Source organism: Protomyctophum bolini, assembly GCF_963924005.1.
Source record: "Protomyctophum bolini genome assembly, chromosome: 2".
Classification (NCBI taxonomy): Eukaryota; Metazoa; Chordata; class Actinopteri; order Myctophiformes; family Myctophidae; genus Protomyctophum; species Protomyctophum bolini.
The window spans coordinates 19,033,507-19,053,341 of NC_137863.1; the positions used below are offsets into that span (position 1 = coordinate 19,033,507).

The window sequence follows — 19,835 nt, forward strand, 5'->3', positions numbered from 1 at the left end:
GGACCCTTTCTTTGATTTGTATGACCAAAGATCCCCTTTTGTACCCCAACGACTTTGAAAGTCGTGCAGTGTATAGGGGGCAACTATGTATGCCCAAGATGAGCTCCATGCGTTTCAACCCAGACTCCATCGCTGTTATTGACTGAGACAAGCAACAAATCTCCACTAAAACGTTATGTCCCTCCATCCTATCCTGATTTAAATACAATAAGGAGTGAAGACACTCGCAAAATGCCATTTCAGCTCGTCGGCTCGATCGTCGGCCATTTCAGCTCGCCAGTTGTCCATTTATCGCCTCCAATATTTGACTCGTGCTGTTCTTTAATCAGAGAATCAAATGCATAACTAAATAAGCATTCAATTAAGCTATCCTTAACCACTTAAACCCCAGTATACAGGGCGCCCGGTGGCCTAGTGGTCCAGGCACATGCCACATAATAGGCTCAGGCCTGACAGCATGTTGCGTGTTAGAGTCCCGTTCATGACGACCTTTGCTGCATGTCTCTCCCTTTCTCTCTCTCCCTCTATCCTGTCAGTCTTCACTTGAAATGACCAATAAAGGCAGAAGCCCTAACCACAGCAAAGGGTCAAGACGGTTTTAGCGTAGTCCCTGTGGTGTGATATGTCTTGTTGAACCGTTTGGACCCAAGGAATTGCATGGTGACCCTTTGGTGTGTTTAGGGCTTATAACAAATAAAAAAAACAGCATATGTATTATGGGGAAAGCTTTCGCAGGAAAAGATCGACAATTATCGCTTTGAGCTCGTCAAAGTATCTACCCCACTTCATCTCAGAGGACAATATTATACCGTTGTACTGTAGACTTTGATTATTATTATTATTACAAAACACATTAACCACTTCAGCCCTACAGTATATATTTTGGTCATTTGAAAATAGCAGATCTACAACTAAGATCACTTGTATCACATCACACTGTGAACTTGTAGATCTGCTATTTTCTAAAGTTTTTATTTTTTATTATTTTATTTACTTGAGTATAGGACATTCTACATAGTACTTTTGATACTGACACATTTGTACTTTTGAGTAATATTTAACCAGGAGTATCTATGCTTTGATTCAAGTACTGATTGTCCAGCACTGCTAGACAAGAGTAGCCTACTCTGTATTAAATCGCTGAGAACGATAGTCCTTCCTTTGTCCTTAAACTTGTACTTTTTATGTAAAGCGATGTTTTGCAGCTACACAGTGACATTTGTATCTGACACACACAATCTATTCCAGATTTAACAATGACATTTTTATCGGACACACACAATCTATTCCAAGCCCCCATGACAAAATAAAACGGCTGAGTTGGCATTTTCACCCAGAGCTTCTTTGTAGTCTGCAAAAGGTTGCCATGGTGCAGTAGTAGCAGTACCCAACTAATTAGAGAGTTACAGGATGCATTATATAGTATGTAATGACACTCATTATGGAATTCGGAAAGGTACTATAAATTAGATGGTGTCTTAGAGCATTGGTTCCCAGGGACCCATTTGTAGGTTGCGGACAAAATAAATTGGGTCATAAATCAATATATATTTATACGTTTCCTATACATTTTGTGTGTGTGTGTGTGTGTGTGTGTGTGTGTGTGTGTGTGTGTGTGTGTGTGTGTGTGTGTGTGTGTATATATATATAGTTTTTTTTTTTCATAAATAAATTTAAATAAAAAATGAATTAGGAAACAAATGTTTAAAGAATTAGTGAAAATAGCCTATCTACAAGATCCAAATGTGACATGTTAGGAGCTTGTAGATCTGCAATTTTCATTAATTTGGGTCCTGGGGAGACACATTTCCCCTTTGGGTCTCCAACTAAGAAGTTTGGGAACCAGAGTAAAGGCCTTTGCTGCACATACAGAGTTTGGTGCAATTGTTTTATCGGATCAGTCTGTTTTCTAACACATCCGAAAAAAGAATGCGATGAATCAAACTGAGTTTGTACCGGAAAAAAAAAACATGATGCACTGCCTGACGGACAGTTCTGAGTATGTGTGCCACAATAAGTAGGCATATTGAAGCGTATTCATTTTAAAACCCCACTGCCAATTATTTTAATGAAAAAACTAAAACCACTGTCTGGCCCTTATTGCCACCGTCTGTGGCCATAAGGGCCTTAATGGTGTCCATCCACACGGTAAATTGAAAATCTACTACCTCCTCCCAATTGAGCATTTTGAAAGATCTCAAGCTTGGCCTTCAATAGACATTGCACCAGTGAATCAGTACAGAGTTTTAGAAATATTACTATGACAACTTCATGATAACTTTCCCTGTGTGGAAAAAAGGGTTGTATGAGATGGTCAGTTATTCAGTTATACAGCTCAGATGGAGGCTATAGCACTGAGATCATTTATTTAAACATCGCCTGAAGTGATACACATCAGCAATGTATGGTGAAATTAAATTAAACCTGAATGAAACTCCAGTCAAAACTGAAAAGGTGAAAAGTCAAAAAGTCAAGAAATCCAGAGAGTTAGTTTAAGAGTGTACTGTGAATATAGAAATGAAGTAATTATGTTCAGCTTTCTTCTTGCCTCGAGTGTATAGGGATTTTTGAGTGGTGCAGCCACTCCAAGGAACAGCAATGTCCATATGTCCCTATATTTAGAGTACCAATAGGGGCAAAAAGTGTTGCACTGTTGCCTGCTAATTACAATGTGGAGTGTGCATGAGAGAGAGAGAGAGAGACAGAGAGAGGGAGAGAGAGGGGGAGAGAGAGGGGCAGAGTGTTGTCTGCTAATTCTGTTAATTGTGCAGGCCTTCTGCCTCTGCAGGTGAGGTATTGTCTCTGTCAAGACATAGTTATACTGTATGTTAGTGTGTTTGCTGTTGAGTGTGAAAACAATGTTGCATACCATATTAACAGATTGACTGCGGACCATTTACGGCCGCCTTTCTGTGTGAAAACAATGTTGCATACCATATTAACAGGTTGACTGCGGACCATTTACGGCCGCCTTTCTGTGTGAAAACAATGTTGCATACCATATTAACAGGTTGACTGCGGACCATTTACGGCCGCCTTTCAGGCTAGACTGGCTATGTTTAAAGTTACCTTTGAACAGCCACTACACCGACCGCTGAGTTGCTTGTCATGAAAATCGACTTTAAAACGGTGTAATCGCTTGTTGTAGTGTTGAAAAGTATTCCAAAGTGCCGACCACAACAGAACGGAGAAGGAAGCGCTCCGTACCGTTCCACCCCCTCCATTGTAAACAATAGGGACTCAATTTCCCATAAGTAAATCATCTGGGGTGAATGTGGCCAACTCTGGGATAACTGTCACTGTCTATAAAAATGAAGTATTACAGTAAAATGGATGAATGCTCTGCCAAGCAAATTGACATGACTTTCATATTATCTCAAATTAATTATAAACAAGATCCTAATTAAATACTGCCGATATGTTCAACAAGCTTCAGACGTCACGTCATCATGTCATGATTCTGGATTTTCTAAAAGCTGTTTAACTCTCTTGGCAAGGAACCCATAAAAATGACAAGATCATAGAATATATTCTTGTACTCGATAAAACATTTCCATTCCTGTTATTTGACGAGTACTGATTAATAAGGAATGAGCGAATTAAAAGAATGCCAAGTCTACAAGTTTGGTGAGAGAACAGACAGCGTGAGAATAAAGGGGTATTAATAATTAATTAAGAATGACTGTTGGCTTGAATCATTTATTGATGTGTGGGAATACAATTCCCATTGGCGCTCGTCGACGTCAATGGGATTTCCATTGTCATGTTTAACCAATTCAACCCCAGCATCCGTATTACGGAGAAAGCTTTCGCAGGAAACAGCAGCTCCGCAAGACATTGTGAGCTTGTCGCTCGGCTATTGTCAGTGAAAGCTTATCCCTACAACATACATGGGCAACTGGCGGCCCACTCAATGCATAATATCAGTATTCTGATATAATAATACTATATTACAGTATTATTTTCTGCTGTTACAATTCCAAATATGCAAACATGACCCGCTTATTTACTTCAGTATATAATTTAGATATGTAGCTTAACGGAGTATTAAAAGGTTCTTGTCTTTTTTATGTTCAATGTATTTGTATTTAGTAAAATTAACATAACTAACAAAAATGAAAAATCTGTATTTCAATTCAAATATAGCAAAAATAGCTGATCTACAAGCTCAAAACGCGTCGCAGTTTTGAGCTTGTAGATCGGCTATTTTTCCTATGACAGAGTTGCCCACAACTGCCCTACACAAACAGAAAACAGAAATTACACTAGGAAATCCTGTACATTTCTCCCCATGAGATTTCCGAAAATATTTACTGTGTATTATGGAGTTGGAACAACAGATTTTCAGGAGGTGGAGAAACACACACGCTCTTCACGGCACTCTCCGCCCTCCACGCCAATCTACCTGCCCCTATTATTATTATTATTAACACCTGCCCAGTACCACCCAGAATCCTCCATGTTTCACCCGCCTCGCTGCGTCACACACTAGACTTTCCTACAGGATTCTCACATCCCACCCCCACCCCATTCACCTCCATAGTAGCTCCTTTCCCTGCTCCCCTCAAAGGAGCTTATCGGCACTAGAAATACTACATTCACGTGGCTATAGTGGAACAAACGATTAAAACAAAACTTCTCTCCTACTTTCTCCCCCCTCCCATTTCTCACGTCCATGCGCGCCATATAAGACGAACGACATAGGCCATACGACCTCCTCCCCAGATTAAGGGTCGGCGACCTACACACCTGATTTCAATCATTATTAATTTATTGTCAATAAATCCTTTAAACTTTCTCAATGGTGTGTTTCTTCCGACTAGTGAAACGGTAGTTATTTTCAGATTTCATAAACATGCAGATGTTGGCACCTGCAGGGCATTTCTGCTTGACGCACCTCCGACGGGTGCCTAGAAGCACCAAAACATTGTGAGCCACTTTACTTCTAACAGAGTATTTACATATTGCAGTATCGACTATGTGAGTGCTTTTCCCACCACTGGCAATACTCACTGAAACAATGGCAGCCAGCGTCTCGATGCCACCGGTGCTCAGGGTGATGTAAGGAATGACAGTGGTGGCAAAGCCTGCATCTCGTAGGATCCCATTGGTGTAATACCAGATCTGTGGAAACAAAATGACAATACAATGACTTGGAACACTCCTTCCCAAACAGTGGGTCGGGATCCATGTGTGGGTCACGGACCATTTGCTTGATATTGCAAATGGAATAATATGTCAAAACATTATAAATCATTAAAGACGGGAACGTCATGTGGACAACGTCTGCATGTAATGTATGCACACTAACGAGTCAACTTCAGATTGCTGTGGCGGCGGCGTGCCACACATCCCCCCTGCACTAGTTGACCCAGTTGAAAAGTTTGAAACTACATTTTATATCCACAACAAGGCCTCTTTCAGCAGTCCCACAGGGATTCAAATGCCCCCGTCCTAAATTGCATGACTTCTTTCTCTCCTGCACTTACAAACTGTATTTGTTTGTATGTTTCTTTTTTTCTTCATTTAGGTATTTTTATCTAGCTGGTTGCTTTTAGCCTGCTATTATTAGGAAAACAGAATAATCTGCGGGTGAAAATAGCCTTCGGCAGATTTGGTCTCGGTTGTGATTGGATTTCCATGCCCCCAAAATTGTGGAGCACCAATCAGGGCCGAGTATGCAAATATGGGGCAACCTGGCCTTGCCAGGCTAGGTTGCTATGGCACCAACTAATAGGAATCTTATATATATATATAAATCAAAATGCGCAAAAGAAAGACCATTTTATGTCAAAGTATGTGAACAATTAACAGTAATGGATCGGCCCAAGCCTTTGTTCCAAGTAAGCCCTAATTATACGTAATAGGTCTACTGTTTGCATTTCACCCGCGGATCCCTTGGGCTCCTGTCAAGCAGCGAACACATAATAAATGCATTATAGATAGAATTTAGAAGAAATGACATCTCTGGAATTGAATTTCAACATAACAAAAGGGAAAAGATGATTAGTTCTGGGAGTGCTGACTGCTGAATTAAAATGACTCACAATTTAAATCTGCCTTGTTGTTTATGAAGTGAAGGGCGGCAGAAGGATACGGGTTTCAGCCATGAAATCTTTGTCTACTTTTGAAATAGAATCCCTTTGAACACGCCCCCTCGAACTGTAATTGGCCAGAAGGAAAGCTTTTGTGGGGGAAATGTGCACCGAAAACAGCAGATCTACCAAGCTCACAATATGGCGAGCCTATTGTCAGCGTATACAGAGTGAAAATGGCCAATATGTGTTGCTTTTTTCCGGGACAATGCAACCATGCAATCCAATAAGCAACTCAAAGCCATGGTTGAAACACAACTGTTTGTGTGTGTGTGTGTGTGTGTGTGTGTGTGTGTGTGCGTGTGCGTGTGCGCATGCATGCGTTGTTATTGTTACTGTTGTGTTACTGTTATTTTATACCATATTGGAACCAAAATAGGGAACCGTATAAGCAGAACCCGATATCAGACTCACAAATATCCTAACGATACCCATCCCTATAACTCTGACATCATCAGGATAACCTGAATAGTATAAAGATGCTAAAGAAGCCCTCTGCTTCCAACCCGTAGATGCCAACCAACGCACTCGGTATCTCCAACGATCTCAAATCCACATAATCTACATTCTACAGGACACAAGATACAAGACCCAGGAGCCAGGACACAGGACACAGGACCCAGGACCCAGGACACAAGACCCAGGACCCAGGACACAAGACCCAGGTCCCAGGACCCAGGACACAAGACCCAGGTCCCAAGACCCAGGACACAAGACCCAGGTCCCAAGACCCAGGACCCAGGACAAGACCCAGGACCCAGGACCCAGGACCCAGGACCCAGGACCCAGGACACAGGACACAGGACCCAGGACACAAGACCCAGGACACAGGACACAGGACCCAATACACAGGACACAGGACACAGGACACAGGATACAAGACCCAGGACACAGGATACAAGACCCAGGACACAGGACACAGGACACAGGACCCAGGATACAAGACCCAGGACACAGGACACAGGACACAAGACCCAGGACCCAGGACCCAGGATACAAGACCCAGGACACAGGACACAGGACCCAGGACCCAGGACCCAGGACACAGGACACAGGACACAGGACACAGGACACAGGACACAGGACCCAATACACAGGACACAGGACACAGGACACAGGACACAGGATACAAGACCCAGGACACAGGATACAAGACCCAGGACACAGGACACAGGACCCAGGATACAAGACCCAGGACACAGGACACAGGACACAGGACACAAGACACAAGACCTCTTCAAGACTAGTCTACTCTCAAGACCTTTGACCTTCAGAAGAGGATCAGGATGTTGGGCCCGGACATTTTCGCGGAATTTGGCCCAGACTGGCCCACCACAACCAGCGCGCAGATAATCTATTGACTTTTCAGGTCGAGGCCCATACAAATACTTGAAATACAAGCCCTTAACACCACCACATTTACAGTACAGCATAAATGATATACACAACCAACAGACAACTAATTTAACATTTGGCTCAGACCGGCTCACCGGGCATATGCTGGGTACGTCCTGTGGCCAGTATGAAATCATAAACTGCGTCAGTTATGACGCACTGAGGGTTCATAAAGAAATCCATACTGTTTGAAGACACTCTTTGAAGTCACTCTCTCTGCCATGACCTTAAAATAGCCTACCCCATATGGTCAGAGTATGCACTATCCGTATAAATGTTTGAATAAGGAGCATAGTAGATGCAACAGAATGCCAAACTCCCTAGCCATTAAAATGCCAGCATTATCATCCAAAAGATGAATAATAGAAATGCCAACATAAACGGGATTACAGATTTTTCCCCATTTCCATGTCAGGTTGCGAGACAGTATAATGATCAGTCAATATAGGCGCCATTCTCTAATCATGAGGCTATGATTGCTTTCGAGTCTCTGCCTGTCTCTGCCTTTAACAGACCCCTCAAAACACTTTCCACTTCCATCCCCTTTTCAAATGTAAATTTCTGCTACACGCCACAGATGAAGCTCTACATTCTAATGCCTTTACACCGCCTCCAGATTTTCCTTTAATCGGGGATCCTTAAATAAACATAAACAGGTGATTAAACATTCACATGTTATGTCACTTAAAAATGTTCACAGAAAAAAATTAAAAAATAAAGTTGCTCAATTCAGTATTTAGATATTTGATATTACCCAGGAGGGTCCATTTGGTTTCATTTTACACTCTCAAGAGTTAAATTAGTATTAAAAATCTGCATTACTTAATTAACAAGAACACAATTAGACAGAATGTAGAAGAATTGTTATTTTGATCAGTGTTTGCCTGTTATCTCTCCTAATGGTAACAACATCAATACAGCATGGAATTGTGGACATATTCTTATCCAGCGATAACAAAATATTCTTCAGTTTTGGGTCTGAGAGGCTAAATCTCATCAAGTGGTGCAGGTCTGTGGGCTCAAATGCCTACAAAATTGCCTTGGCATGAAATATAGGTTGAAAACCATTGTCTTACGGCATTGAGGCCACACAGCTGGTAGCAGGCCATGGTGACGATGACGGTGATGAGCTGCCAGCGCACGGCCGGGTTCCTCAGCAGCTGCAGCACGGAGGCGGCGTGCAGGTTGCTCTGAGCGCGGCTCTCTGCGTGGACCTCCTCCAGCTCTCTGTGCACGTCCTTCTTCCCCAGGAACCTCTGGAAGGCTGAGACACACACAGGCAGTCACGTCACGCACACATTATTGACCCATTTAGGCCTGACTTTGGCCTGAGTTTTCTGAAATACCTGTTATACATGTTTCTGTATCAGTGGCGATCAATGTTTCGTGTCAAGGACCCCAGAAATTATATGTAATTGGCCACCGACCCCCTTTTGAAAATATGTTGTTCCAGGGACCTCCCCAGAAGCAAAGATTTGAGTTAAAAACGTTCACTCTGCAACAATATATATTCAAAGATTTCAGGCACATTTTCACGATTAAAAAAAAATGGCAGATCTACAAGCTCGTAGTGCGGCACTCGCAGGATTTGGAGGGGGGGGTCTGTAAATCTTGTTTTGGGGCCCGGGGACTGTTCCCACCGCCACTGTCCATTGCTCTAGAAGTGAGTCTTTAGAAGAGTTTTAAATTACATGCAGTGAAATTAAATAGATGACTATACACAGCAATTCAGCTGAGAGCGTATAGTCATGAGTCATGGTCCAAACTAAGTTTTATTAAATTAAAAACGTTAATTTAATTTAAAATAAATTAAGTTCTATAAAATCAAATTATAGGAATGTGTGTGCGTGTGTGAGTGTGCGTGCGCGCGCGCGTGTGTGTGTGTGTGCGTGCGTGTGTGCGAGTGAGTGAGTGAGTAACTACAACCGCAACTGTGGACCCAGGATTCAGCCACCAGAAGATGATCATCATCCAACACAAAGACAACCACAAAAGAGCAAGCGAGTGTGCGTGCGTGCAGCGCTCGTGCAGTGCTCGTGCGTGTGGTGAAAGCAGTGCATTTGTATTCACCTCTGGTTTAATGCCTAGTGGCTTTAGTTAAACAAACACAGCTGTGTCTCATTGTGCTGCTAAACATCTAGGAGGTATTATATTATTTATGGTAATCTGTCTGTGATGTGATAGCAGGGAGCAGATGACGGCAGGCAGCGGGGCTTTTACAATCAAACCTATTTTATTTCCGGTGGGTTTACAGACACACCATGAGCAATAGTCGCCTACAGCTGCGATACCAGAGGGAGTGAAAACAATCTGGTACTACCCAAATATTATAGTACAACATTTCTCGTTCTACTACTCTACTACCAGAATAATGTGGAACGCCCCGACACCATCCATTAAAAGATGTAAATCACTGGTTTCTTAAAAAAAAAAGTAAAACAGTCCTGAAAATTCATCTATCAGGAGACCACAATGGGAGATAAATGCAAATTTCCCATTTTTGAAAGGAGGTGTCATTCACTGCCCCCGCTTTTCCCTTTTCTCCTATAGTTTGTATATATGTTTTGTATTTGTTGATGGCACATAATTATTGGGCCAACAATGGAACCAAGTCCCAAGGACTTATTTTAATGACGTTTAGGACACAAGAAACATTTTCCTGGCGTTTTTATGTGTGTAATAATTATGTTTTTTTAGATACGTTAGTCATGCATGAAGCCATGTTCATGACCAAAAACCTGTCATGAAATTGTGGTCCTGGACTACAAAGTCACACCTCCATGCAGCCTCGCCCCCTCTCCACAAGGAGGGGAAGTGCACTAAAGCATTATGGGCATTGGAGGAATTCAGCAATCCAGTCAAACCCTAGTCACACAGACTTCATTCTTTGTCTGGCCAGAGGGTGCAAATTTCAAATTGTGCTACTGTTATCTACTACAAATACTATTAACATTGAGTGACTGCAGTTTCTTCCAGCTGTGAAATGTCCCATTCAATGTCTGACTGTACCACGTGCTGTTTAAATTTCTGACTAATAAAGTATCCAATCAAACACATGATCCTGCTTGCCATGCTTTAGATCACAAGGCTACATGATGACAGAGTCACCTCACAGAAATAAGGATACAGGAACATGGGATCCGATCTATAACTGCGCTGCCCTCACGGTCAGAAGGGCTAATGCCTAATGCATGCACCGCTGTGCCGAGAATGGCCAAGAGTATAGCTGACCTTCAAGCTCTGTGGCGCTTGTTGTGAGCTTGGTCGTCCATTATCGACATTCAATAATCACGCTTCAAAGTATGTATGAATCAGGCTTTAAGTCAGAGTACTAGGACAACGTGGAAGAACAGTCCAACAGCATGCAACAACACCAGGAGTAGCCTATGTGGCAAGCCGTTACAGACAATGACAGACGGTCGAAGGAAAAAACCAGACGTGCAGAGAGAACCCGTCTGCCTGCCTCCCTCCCTCCCCAATGATCTGCACTGTGGCGACATGGACTAGGGCTACGCTTGCATGCGGGCCCTTGGTCTAAGACAAATTTCTTCCTCGGGAGACTAATAAAGTATATCATATCATATCATATATAACAGCTTTATGGCCCGTTCAACAACAACTCCATCCACAGCAACCTGCTGGTGTCAGCATTGATTTATTGATTGATTGACTGAACACTTTAACATGCTAAAAAACCTTTAAAAAATAGCATATGTTTGTACATCTGCTATTTTTGAATAATCAATGTATAATTTAGCTGGGGGGCCCCCGGACCCCACTTTGAGAACCAATGCTATAAAGGAAGCACGTACAATGCTGTACAATCCAATTTGTGATGTGCATGTCAAATAATAACATCTATACCTGCCTAGCTGGAACTGTGGCAATTTGCATATACCGTCAAAACAAATCCACCTACAATGAAATTGCCCTGGCTCTTCACACCTGGCGACAAACAGACAAAAACGCCTTTAGTCTCATACCGGAGGTATGAGACCAAACACAACATTGTTTTCCCTCATCTCTAAGGCCTCTCATGCAGGGTCATTATTATTAGGAAAAACATTATGCCTTGCATATCATTTCTCAATAATGATCTGCTCTGAGCGGGTCTATTATTGAGAAATAAGCCCCGGACAGGGTGATTAGACCGTGTGAAGCGATAGCCAGCTTGTGTGCCCTAGCCTTGGCGACCTTGCAAGGCTTATGCAAAGGTTAAAATGCAATTTAGAGAGTGTGTTATTTAGACAGATGCATTGCTCATTTTGATTGATTGAGTGAAACATGTATTTCATAGTATGCAGAATGGAATGGGTACATTTCCAACGAAAGTACAGGTACAAAAACACACTTCTGGATAGAACCAGAAAAATCTGACCCGTCTGAACAGAGTGGTGCTGTACTGTACTTGTACTGTACGTACGTGTGTTAGGCTGCGCAACAGTGACACTTGGTGGTGAAAAAAAGACAATTTCTGTGCTCAGACACAGGAGAAAACTGACTGCCACGCTCTGACTTATGGTGCGTTACCATCTTAAATCAACATCATAAATCAGACACACACACACACACACACACACACACACACACACACACACACACACACACACCCCTGCGTAATGTATAGTGGCTAGCCTAGAACCACTCAAAAAGCAGAAAGACTATCAATTAATCAGAACATTTAATGACATACAACGATACACTTCTACGTTTGTATAGTTTCAATGAACACATTCAACTGCTTTACACCGTGATTATATTTTCAATCCCATAGCTGGACAGTGGGGCGTTGCCATAGGAACCGGACCAATGTTAAACGCTGCGGTGGGACTCAACCATTATATAGACGGAGTATACGTTGGGGTCCGTATATATATATATGTACCTGGGATATGACGTCCCCTAGCTTTCTGTAAGGCACTCTGGATTAAGTGTTTGCTAAATGCCAAAATTGTGACAACAAGCTGAAGGACAATACATGTTGTCCGTGAACTACAGCTCAGCGTTTAACACTACAGTAGTCCTAGCTAGGCTTGATCACCTTGAGATGCACCAGAGCATGTTCGCCTCCTGGATGCAAGACTTCCTGATGAACTGCTGCCAGGTGGTGAGAACGGGCAACGACATCACATCTGCTACCTGACCCCCAGGAGCCGATGGGGGGGGGGGGGGGGGGGTGTGTGCTCTGTGCCCAAAGCCACGCACGGCTCCAATGTCAAGTATGCTGATGGCATTGGCACGGCAATGAATGTCAACAAGGATGAGGTCATATCATTGGCACTCTGGTGCCAGGAGAATAAACTGGCCCTTAAAGGGGTAGTTCACCCAAAATATGACTTATTTTCTATCAATTACACATCACATTCCTAAGCCAGTAATTTGATGACAGGTGGAAAGCTGTCAATGTCTCCAGTAGGAAATTCCGCTGGTCAACAAGACCAAAAGATTGTGCATTTATATAGCACCTTTATCCAAGGCTCTTCACATATATTGTGCATTACATTCCCCCTATACACCGATGGCAGATGGAACCATGCAAGGCACCAACCTGCTCATCAGGAGCGATTAGGCCGGGGTTCAGAGTCTTGCTTCGAGACTAACTCTGCGGGAGCCCGAGTTCGAACTGGCAACCTTTCGGTTCCCTGTGATGTGACAATAAAGTTGAAAACCCACCCTGCTGTGCCCACCACCACAGAGGTTCTGGGATTGAATCCACCGTTATGTTACATCCGGCTTTGTCGAGTGTCCATGTGGACGGGGTTGTGGAAGCTCGGCAGGGAGGGTGATCATTGCATATGCTCCTATGGGCTGGGGGGCACCTGTCAGCAGGGAGTGTTAGACGGGAGGAGTAGGACGAAGGCCCTACCAATGCTTTTTTTTAATATATATTATTTTCTAACTCATACACATTTTTATATAATTAATTGAAATGCTCCTTCAAATTTGAACAAAATACACACTACAACCCATCTGAGGAAAAAATCCTGCCTAGGGCACCAAATTGCTCAGGGTGACAACACAAAAATGTGTGTGGGGAGGAATTCATTCATTTGGGAGAAAAGGATGGTACAAAATAATTGGCTACTCATTTTTTAAGACAAGAAAAGCAGAGGAAGGAAGAGCATGACAAAACCTCTCCCTTGAGAGTGTGTATGGCTGAATTGGCCTCATGTTTGCAACTGTGCATCGATTCACTCAATGCAAAACAGACACACACCCTCAGAGTGGGTGTAAAGAGAGAGTTAATGGACCATTTTGTTTCACAGCTATTTCAGGATTGTGCAGCCTCTGTTCAGTTCCTGGAAGTTAGCCGTAAACACTAGCAGAGCAGACGGATTGTGATGAACTTTTAAAAGCTAAGACACTTAAATTATTAGATTCAATATTATAAACACAAATAACAATACAAAAAAAACATGTGCATTTAAGCGTTGTATTGGATTGTCCCCGACTCAATTAGGAGTTATACCCACACGTACACGCGCACTTAACATGGAGCCCGCCAGAACCGTAGTAACCGTAGGATTAAATTAATCGTCTAGCCTGCCAGAACCGTAGGCTATGTTTTCCAGGGTTTGTATTCTTTAATCCACGTTTTGATCTGATCAAATTGTTAGCTGCCGCTCGGAGTCGTTAGCATAACAGTCAAAGTGGGACAGTGGCCACGGCCATTTTGAAGATGGGTGCGCATCCACTTGCACTCTATGTGCTGCTTTTAATGGCCTGTATCTCCAAATCGGCGCAATGAATGTCGTTTCTACAACCGATCAAGACACAACAAATAGCATTTTGTCATTGTAACATCCGGTTACGGATATTTGGCTCTTCAAAATAATGGCTGCACGTGATTAAACCTTGGCAATGCACGATAGATCGATTAATTAATCCTGGCGGGCAGACGGTTGCACACTATATTGGTTATATGAGGAAAAGGACAAATGTTAATTAATCTAACAATAATTGTTAGATGTTCACGACGGACACCCGGTGGAAAGTAACCCAGTACTCACGTACTGTACTTAAGTACACTTTTGAGGAATCTTTACTTTGCTTGAGTGCAGTTTCCAATTTACTTTTACTTCTACTCCACTATATCTCAGAGGCAAATATTTTACTTTTTACTCCACTACAATTATTTGACAACTTTAGTATACAACTTACATTTATGATTATTACAATACATACAGTACAACCACGTCAGCCCTATACTGGATGAATGCATAGTATTAGGTAATACTGAGTCCGTATACTGTTCTCACTGGATATGTATGTACAGTAATGTATGCATACACTCATTACATTGTTTTGAATGACAGCCAAGAACATGAGACGACCTTATGCAAATTAATATCACATCAGTAACTGATGCCACTTGTCATACTTATGCTTATTCCATAATTTGAAGCGGCACTGTGTAACCTTTCTTTTTTTAATTAATAAAATGTAATTTTGAGTATGTAAATAGAATATAACTCATACAATTTGTCTCCCTGCTTTTCTATTCAGGTACCGGTATTTAGATTGTGTCAATGGTCATGTCTCGAGACACAGGATCTGACACAGATTTTGGCCTGATGGTCCACATTCAATTTCTGCCCTGAGCAAGCAGGCAGGCTCTATTACTGTAGCTCAAACTATTCTCCCTTCTGGCTTCAAAACTATGGAACGAACTTCCCATTACAATCAGAACTGCAGACTCACTCCCAATCTTCTGCCGCAGTCTGAAAACTCACCTCTTCAGACTCTTGGCCCATATAGCACTTGCCGTAGCACTTGCACTAGCCTCGACGACCTTACAGGTGTATCCAAAGCAGGGGGGCAGTCAGACAGATATTTTGTGAAGCCACTAAGGAAATGAAAGTTCATATAATGGCCTGTTGTGGCGCTGTCATTGGGCTCAAAAAAACCCATAGCCCCATAGAAGTCCATGTATTTGGGCCCAACTTCACCTAGACTGTATTACCTTAATAAACATGGTCATGAATACTTTTTGCTTCCAGTCACTAGTTTAAAGTCTCATTTCTAATGTCATAATATTCTTTTTGGAAAATTATGGTCCCATTTATTAAAAAAATGACCATAAAGTCGCGCATGTTCTGAGGGGCGTGGCTACCGTTACAGTCTATGAACGGGATCCCCCACCCACTCGAGTCAAAATAAAAACCAACGAAGAAGAAGGGGGGAAGTCCCGCCTCGTTGTCTGGGCCAGCCAATGGCCAGCTGGGCCCAAACGGATCTAGAAAGATGGCGACTTCCATTGCAAGGACTGACAGGCTTCATTTTACGTTCATGTTAGACCCGCGGAACGCTTTGTCCATATTTTTTACAGTCTATGATCCAAAGGCTACATTTATGTAATTTTTATTTAGACGCAGTAGCACTCTATAATGTATACTCATAGTTCACTGCACAGATAATCTACTGTTAGACAGATATTATGCTCTTAGCTTCCTTATGATTCTTGATGACTATTTCTATGTATTTGATACCTTGTATTGTTCCTGCTTACTGTAAATCGCTCTGGATTAAAAGCGTCCTCTAAATGCCTAAATTGTAAATTGTTAAAAAAAGAAGAAAAAAAAGAAGGAATGCCAATTGATTCCTCCCCACACACATTGTGTGTTGTCAGACTGCTGTTGTATCTTACCAACTCATCTACCAGTGAGGAGCCCCCACCGAGAGGACATCGAGCCTTTGTTGTACTCCTCCGCCCAACACTCTGTGCAGGATTACAGCCTGTAGGATTACATGCAGTGGCATATATCACCCTCCCCGCCCGCGGTGCCCGGCTTCCATTCCCTGAACATGGGCCAATTGTGTTTGTGTAGACGTTCAACAAACCCGGATACAACACGGTGGATACGAACCCACAACCTCTGCAACGTGGCGGGAAGGCAATTTACCTCTGCGCCACCCGATCACTACGAGGAAAGTTACATAGTGTATTAGTGTAGCATTAAGTTGGGGAACAATAATCGCTCCTCATCTCAGTAATTTCCCATCCAAGCGTATGTCTAACCCCTCTGCTGTGTTTTTCTCACTCCTACACTTTCTCTTTCCACAGGGGGATTCAATGGAGCCGGAGGACTCCCTGCGATGAAAAGGAAGACAGAACATTTAGATCCCAAACCCAAAATTGGGGCAGCTAGCTAAGATAATAATAAACGCTTGCACACTCAACGACTCAAAGAGCTCGCAGCGAGCTGGTTTATCTTGTGTAGTTGAGCATTTACATGTGAAATTTGAGGGTTTCCGACATGAAAAAGTTTGAGAACTACTGCTTTATTGCACCAAGATTGCTGTGCCGTTTCAAGCTATATAAACACAATGAGAGAGCACCCTGCAGGCTCAGTCAGCAGCCTGTCCCTGTTCCTTATTTTTAATGAACAAAACATTAAACTTTCCCAATGTGCAGTCTTTTTAAGTGCAAGCATTTGAATGCGTTTGCATGCACACAAAATGTTGTTGGTTGCAATCTTTTGATATAGTTATAAGCTTTTGTTCCTGCTAACTTGAGCCAGGAATTTTCTTCTGGCTCCCTGCAATGAGAGAGCAACCTCAGTCTCAGCAGCCTTTCCCTGTTGCTTATTTTTAATAAACATTACGTATTCCCCAAGGTACTTATTTATTATTATTTTTATTAATGTATTTATTTAAGTGCGGATGCAGCATTTGAATGTGTTTTTTTTCTTATTTTTTTCCCCTTTTTTCTTCCTACTGACTTGAGCCAGCCAATTAATTTTCCTTTAGTCTGTGTCAGCGGGAAAACCATACAGTACGTGTGCTCCGTAGATCCTGGTGCATGCACTTATGGTCCTCATATTTGTCTGTCTTACCAGCTCTACTGTATAGGTCATAATTATTCTATCTTTCTTTTTGTGAATTAATGACCTACTTGACTTGAGCTCGAAACCCAGCACTTCGAGATTGCGGATCTGCTACTTTTTCCATTTTGGACATAGAATCAGAATCAGTTTTTAATGTCACGTCCACAATACACTAGGCATATACATAGGCCTACAGTAGGGGAGCGAAATGAGGTTTCCACCCAAAAGAGACAATATGTATTTGAGGACTCCAAGCCACGGTCCAAAACAGTAAAGGGTGGGCCTTCGCAGTGTTGGCACAAATGTTGTGGAACAAGCTCCCCATGAGCATCAAGTCTGCCTGCAAGGACTTACAATAGAGGGTATGCGCGTGACATGATCATCATACCCGGAAGTTATGCAGGAATGCCTACTGAGTGGCAAAAGACTACATTCTGGCCTTGACAGCCCATACATCCAAACAGAAACGTTCTATCTGATTGTATTAAACAATGTTAAACAACATTAAACTCACTTTGCCACTCGATTTGCCATCGACTGTATGCATGTGCATACCCTCTATACTATAGCATATAGAGGACTTCTATAGTAGTAGTATTGAGTTTTCTAGTGTGAATCGTATAATTGTGTTTATTTAATCCTACTCACTCTCTTGCCCGGACTGACTCACAGACTGACTTTTGGTATGTTGTCCTAGTAGCTGTAGTTTGTTTTCACCGTGACTCCTTTGTTCTTTCCTCGGGCTGTGCCCCCGGCCAGTAGACAACACAGACGAATTTCATTTCTGTTTTGACCACACTAACTTATATCTGACATTGTGCCTTCTTTATCCGTCTTTGTTTGCCTTGTTTCCGCTATGCTTTACGGAAATTGGCAAAACATTGGAAGCTTGTAAACGATTTATATGCACCTGTGGACTTATAATGCAACAATAAAGTTCAAACGTGTTATCTCAACCCATAAAGGAGTTCTGCTGTATGCCGAAGGGCTCTCACACTAGGGTATCATGAAAACAAAACCTTACTGAATCATTTAGTGTGGCAGGTGTTGTCGCCCAAAAAAGAAAAAAGTTATTATTTGAAGCATGACAAAGAGGGATTGGTAGTGGGGTTTATATAGAGGTGCTCAGATTCAATTCAGTCAGTCTTGTTTGTTCATTATTGACGTCCTGCACAATAATTCTACCAAGAGAAGAGTCTCACTGCACACGGTGCATGGCAGAAAATTGGCAAAAGTATTTCCTGGCGAGTGCAATATAGGCAGGAAAAGTTGAATGAAACTTCTCATAAAGGGTCTGTTAAAATAGCTATCGGGACAAAACCTGCTATCTAAAGCAGTGGTTCTCAAAGTTCCAGGGAGTCCGCCAGCAAAAGTAGTTAGTAAAGCATCACAATAATTTTAGCCACTGTGAGATGGAGAATGATTGATTTAAGCAGTCACGACTCACACCTGGGCTGAGTCAAACTATAACTGGACTCAAAGCTGGGTGTGGCTAGGTTAAATCAGTCATATCCACAAGGAGAGCCACTGTCTGGACAGAGGAGAGCCATCTGCTCTCCTGTGTAAATAGTATTGTAATACTCAAAATGTTATTCCCTGCACTTGGGAGGGATAAAGCTATACAAACTTAAGGAAGCTGCCGTGTACTGTGTATGTCCTTCCTTAATTGACCTGGGTGGTGACTAGTCGGCCACAGCCACTTAATCTATTTAAATGTTAATAAATAGCAGATCTACAAGCTCACAGGGTGTCACTTTGTGCCATGCTGCAAGCTTGTACATCATACATTATTATTCAGGGTTGTAGTACTTGAGTCCGGTCTCGAGTCCACATTTTCATTGACTCTGTCTCGATCGTCTCGGGCGGCATCGCCCCTATAATTTGACTCGGCCTTGACTCTGTCTCAGGCCAAGGGACTCTGGTCTCTTCCCCCACTGAGTCCACTCGAGTCACGAGTCACTGCAATGCAATGAAATAATTAGGAACAAAGGGAGTCTACTAACGCGCCTCAAGCCTGAAACGGCTGATGCGGTGCTTCACAGGTACAGGGACATAAGTTTGCTGAAGGAGGAGAGGACACTGGAGCAGCACAGACATTTAGAGCCTTTTATTAGGTGCCAAGTATACAAAACGATGATACTTGGCACCTAATAAAAGGCTCTAAATGTCCGTGCTGCTCCAGTGTCCTCTCCTCCTTCTGCAATGAAGTAATTGTTATACCCATATCATGAAGAGCCCATTCACATTAACATTACAAGAGAGCTGCCTGGGGCTTATTGACAGATATCTTGTTTAAGTAACGAGTGCAGCTGACGCGCCTGACTGCCCTCAAGTATTTGTTATGAGCTTGTAGATCGACAATGTTTGGCCAATGGTCCCCCCAGATGGATGTATGGGTGGTTAATGGCCAAAACAAGGCACTAAACGGGGTGTGAGAGAGCATGCTGTTCCAGTGTGATGATGCCCAGCATGGCTTTGTATGTGACGAATTTGACGATAATCATTTCCACACACACAC

The 19,835-nt window shown here is 42.6% G+C and overlaps 1 protein-coding gene across 1 annotated transcript in view; it reads right to left on the reverse strand.

The window, feature by feature from the left end:
* The window catches only part of slc2a9l2 (solute carrier family 2 member 9, like 2), a 180,124-nt gene that overhangs the window by 82,604 nt on the left and 77,685 nt on the right, over positions 1-19,835 (reverse strand). The window contains exons 9-10 of the mRNA XM_080792106.1: positions 8,567-8,754; positions 5,014-5,124 (exon numbers count right to left, since the gene is read on the reverse strand). Of these exons, the coding sequence (XP_080648232.1) occupies positions 5,014-5,124; positions 8,567-8,754 (299 nt within the window). The remainder of the gene's footprint in view (positions 1-5,013; positions 5,125-8,566; positions 8,755-19,835) is intronic.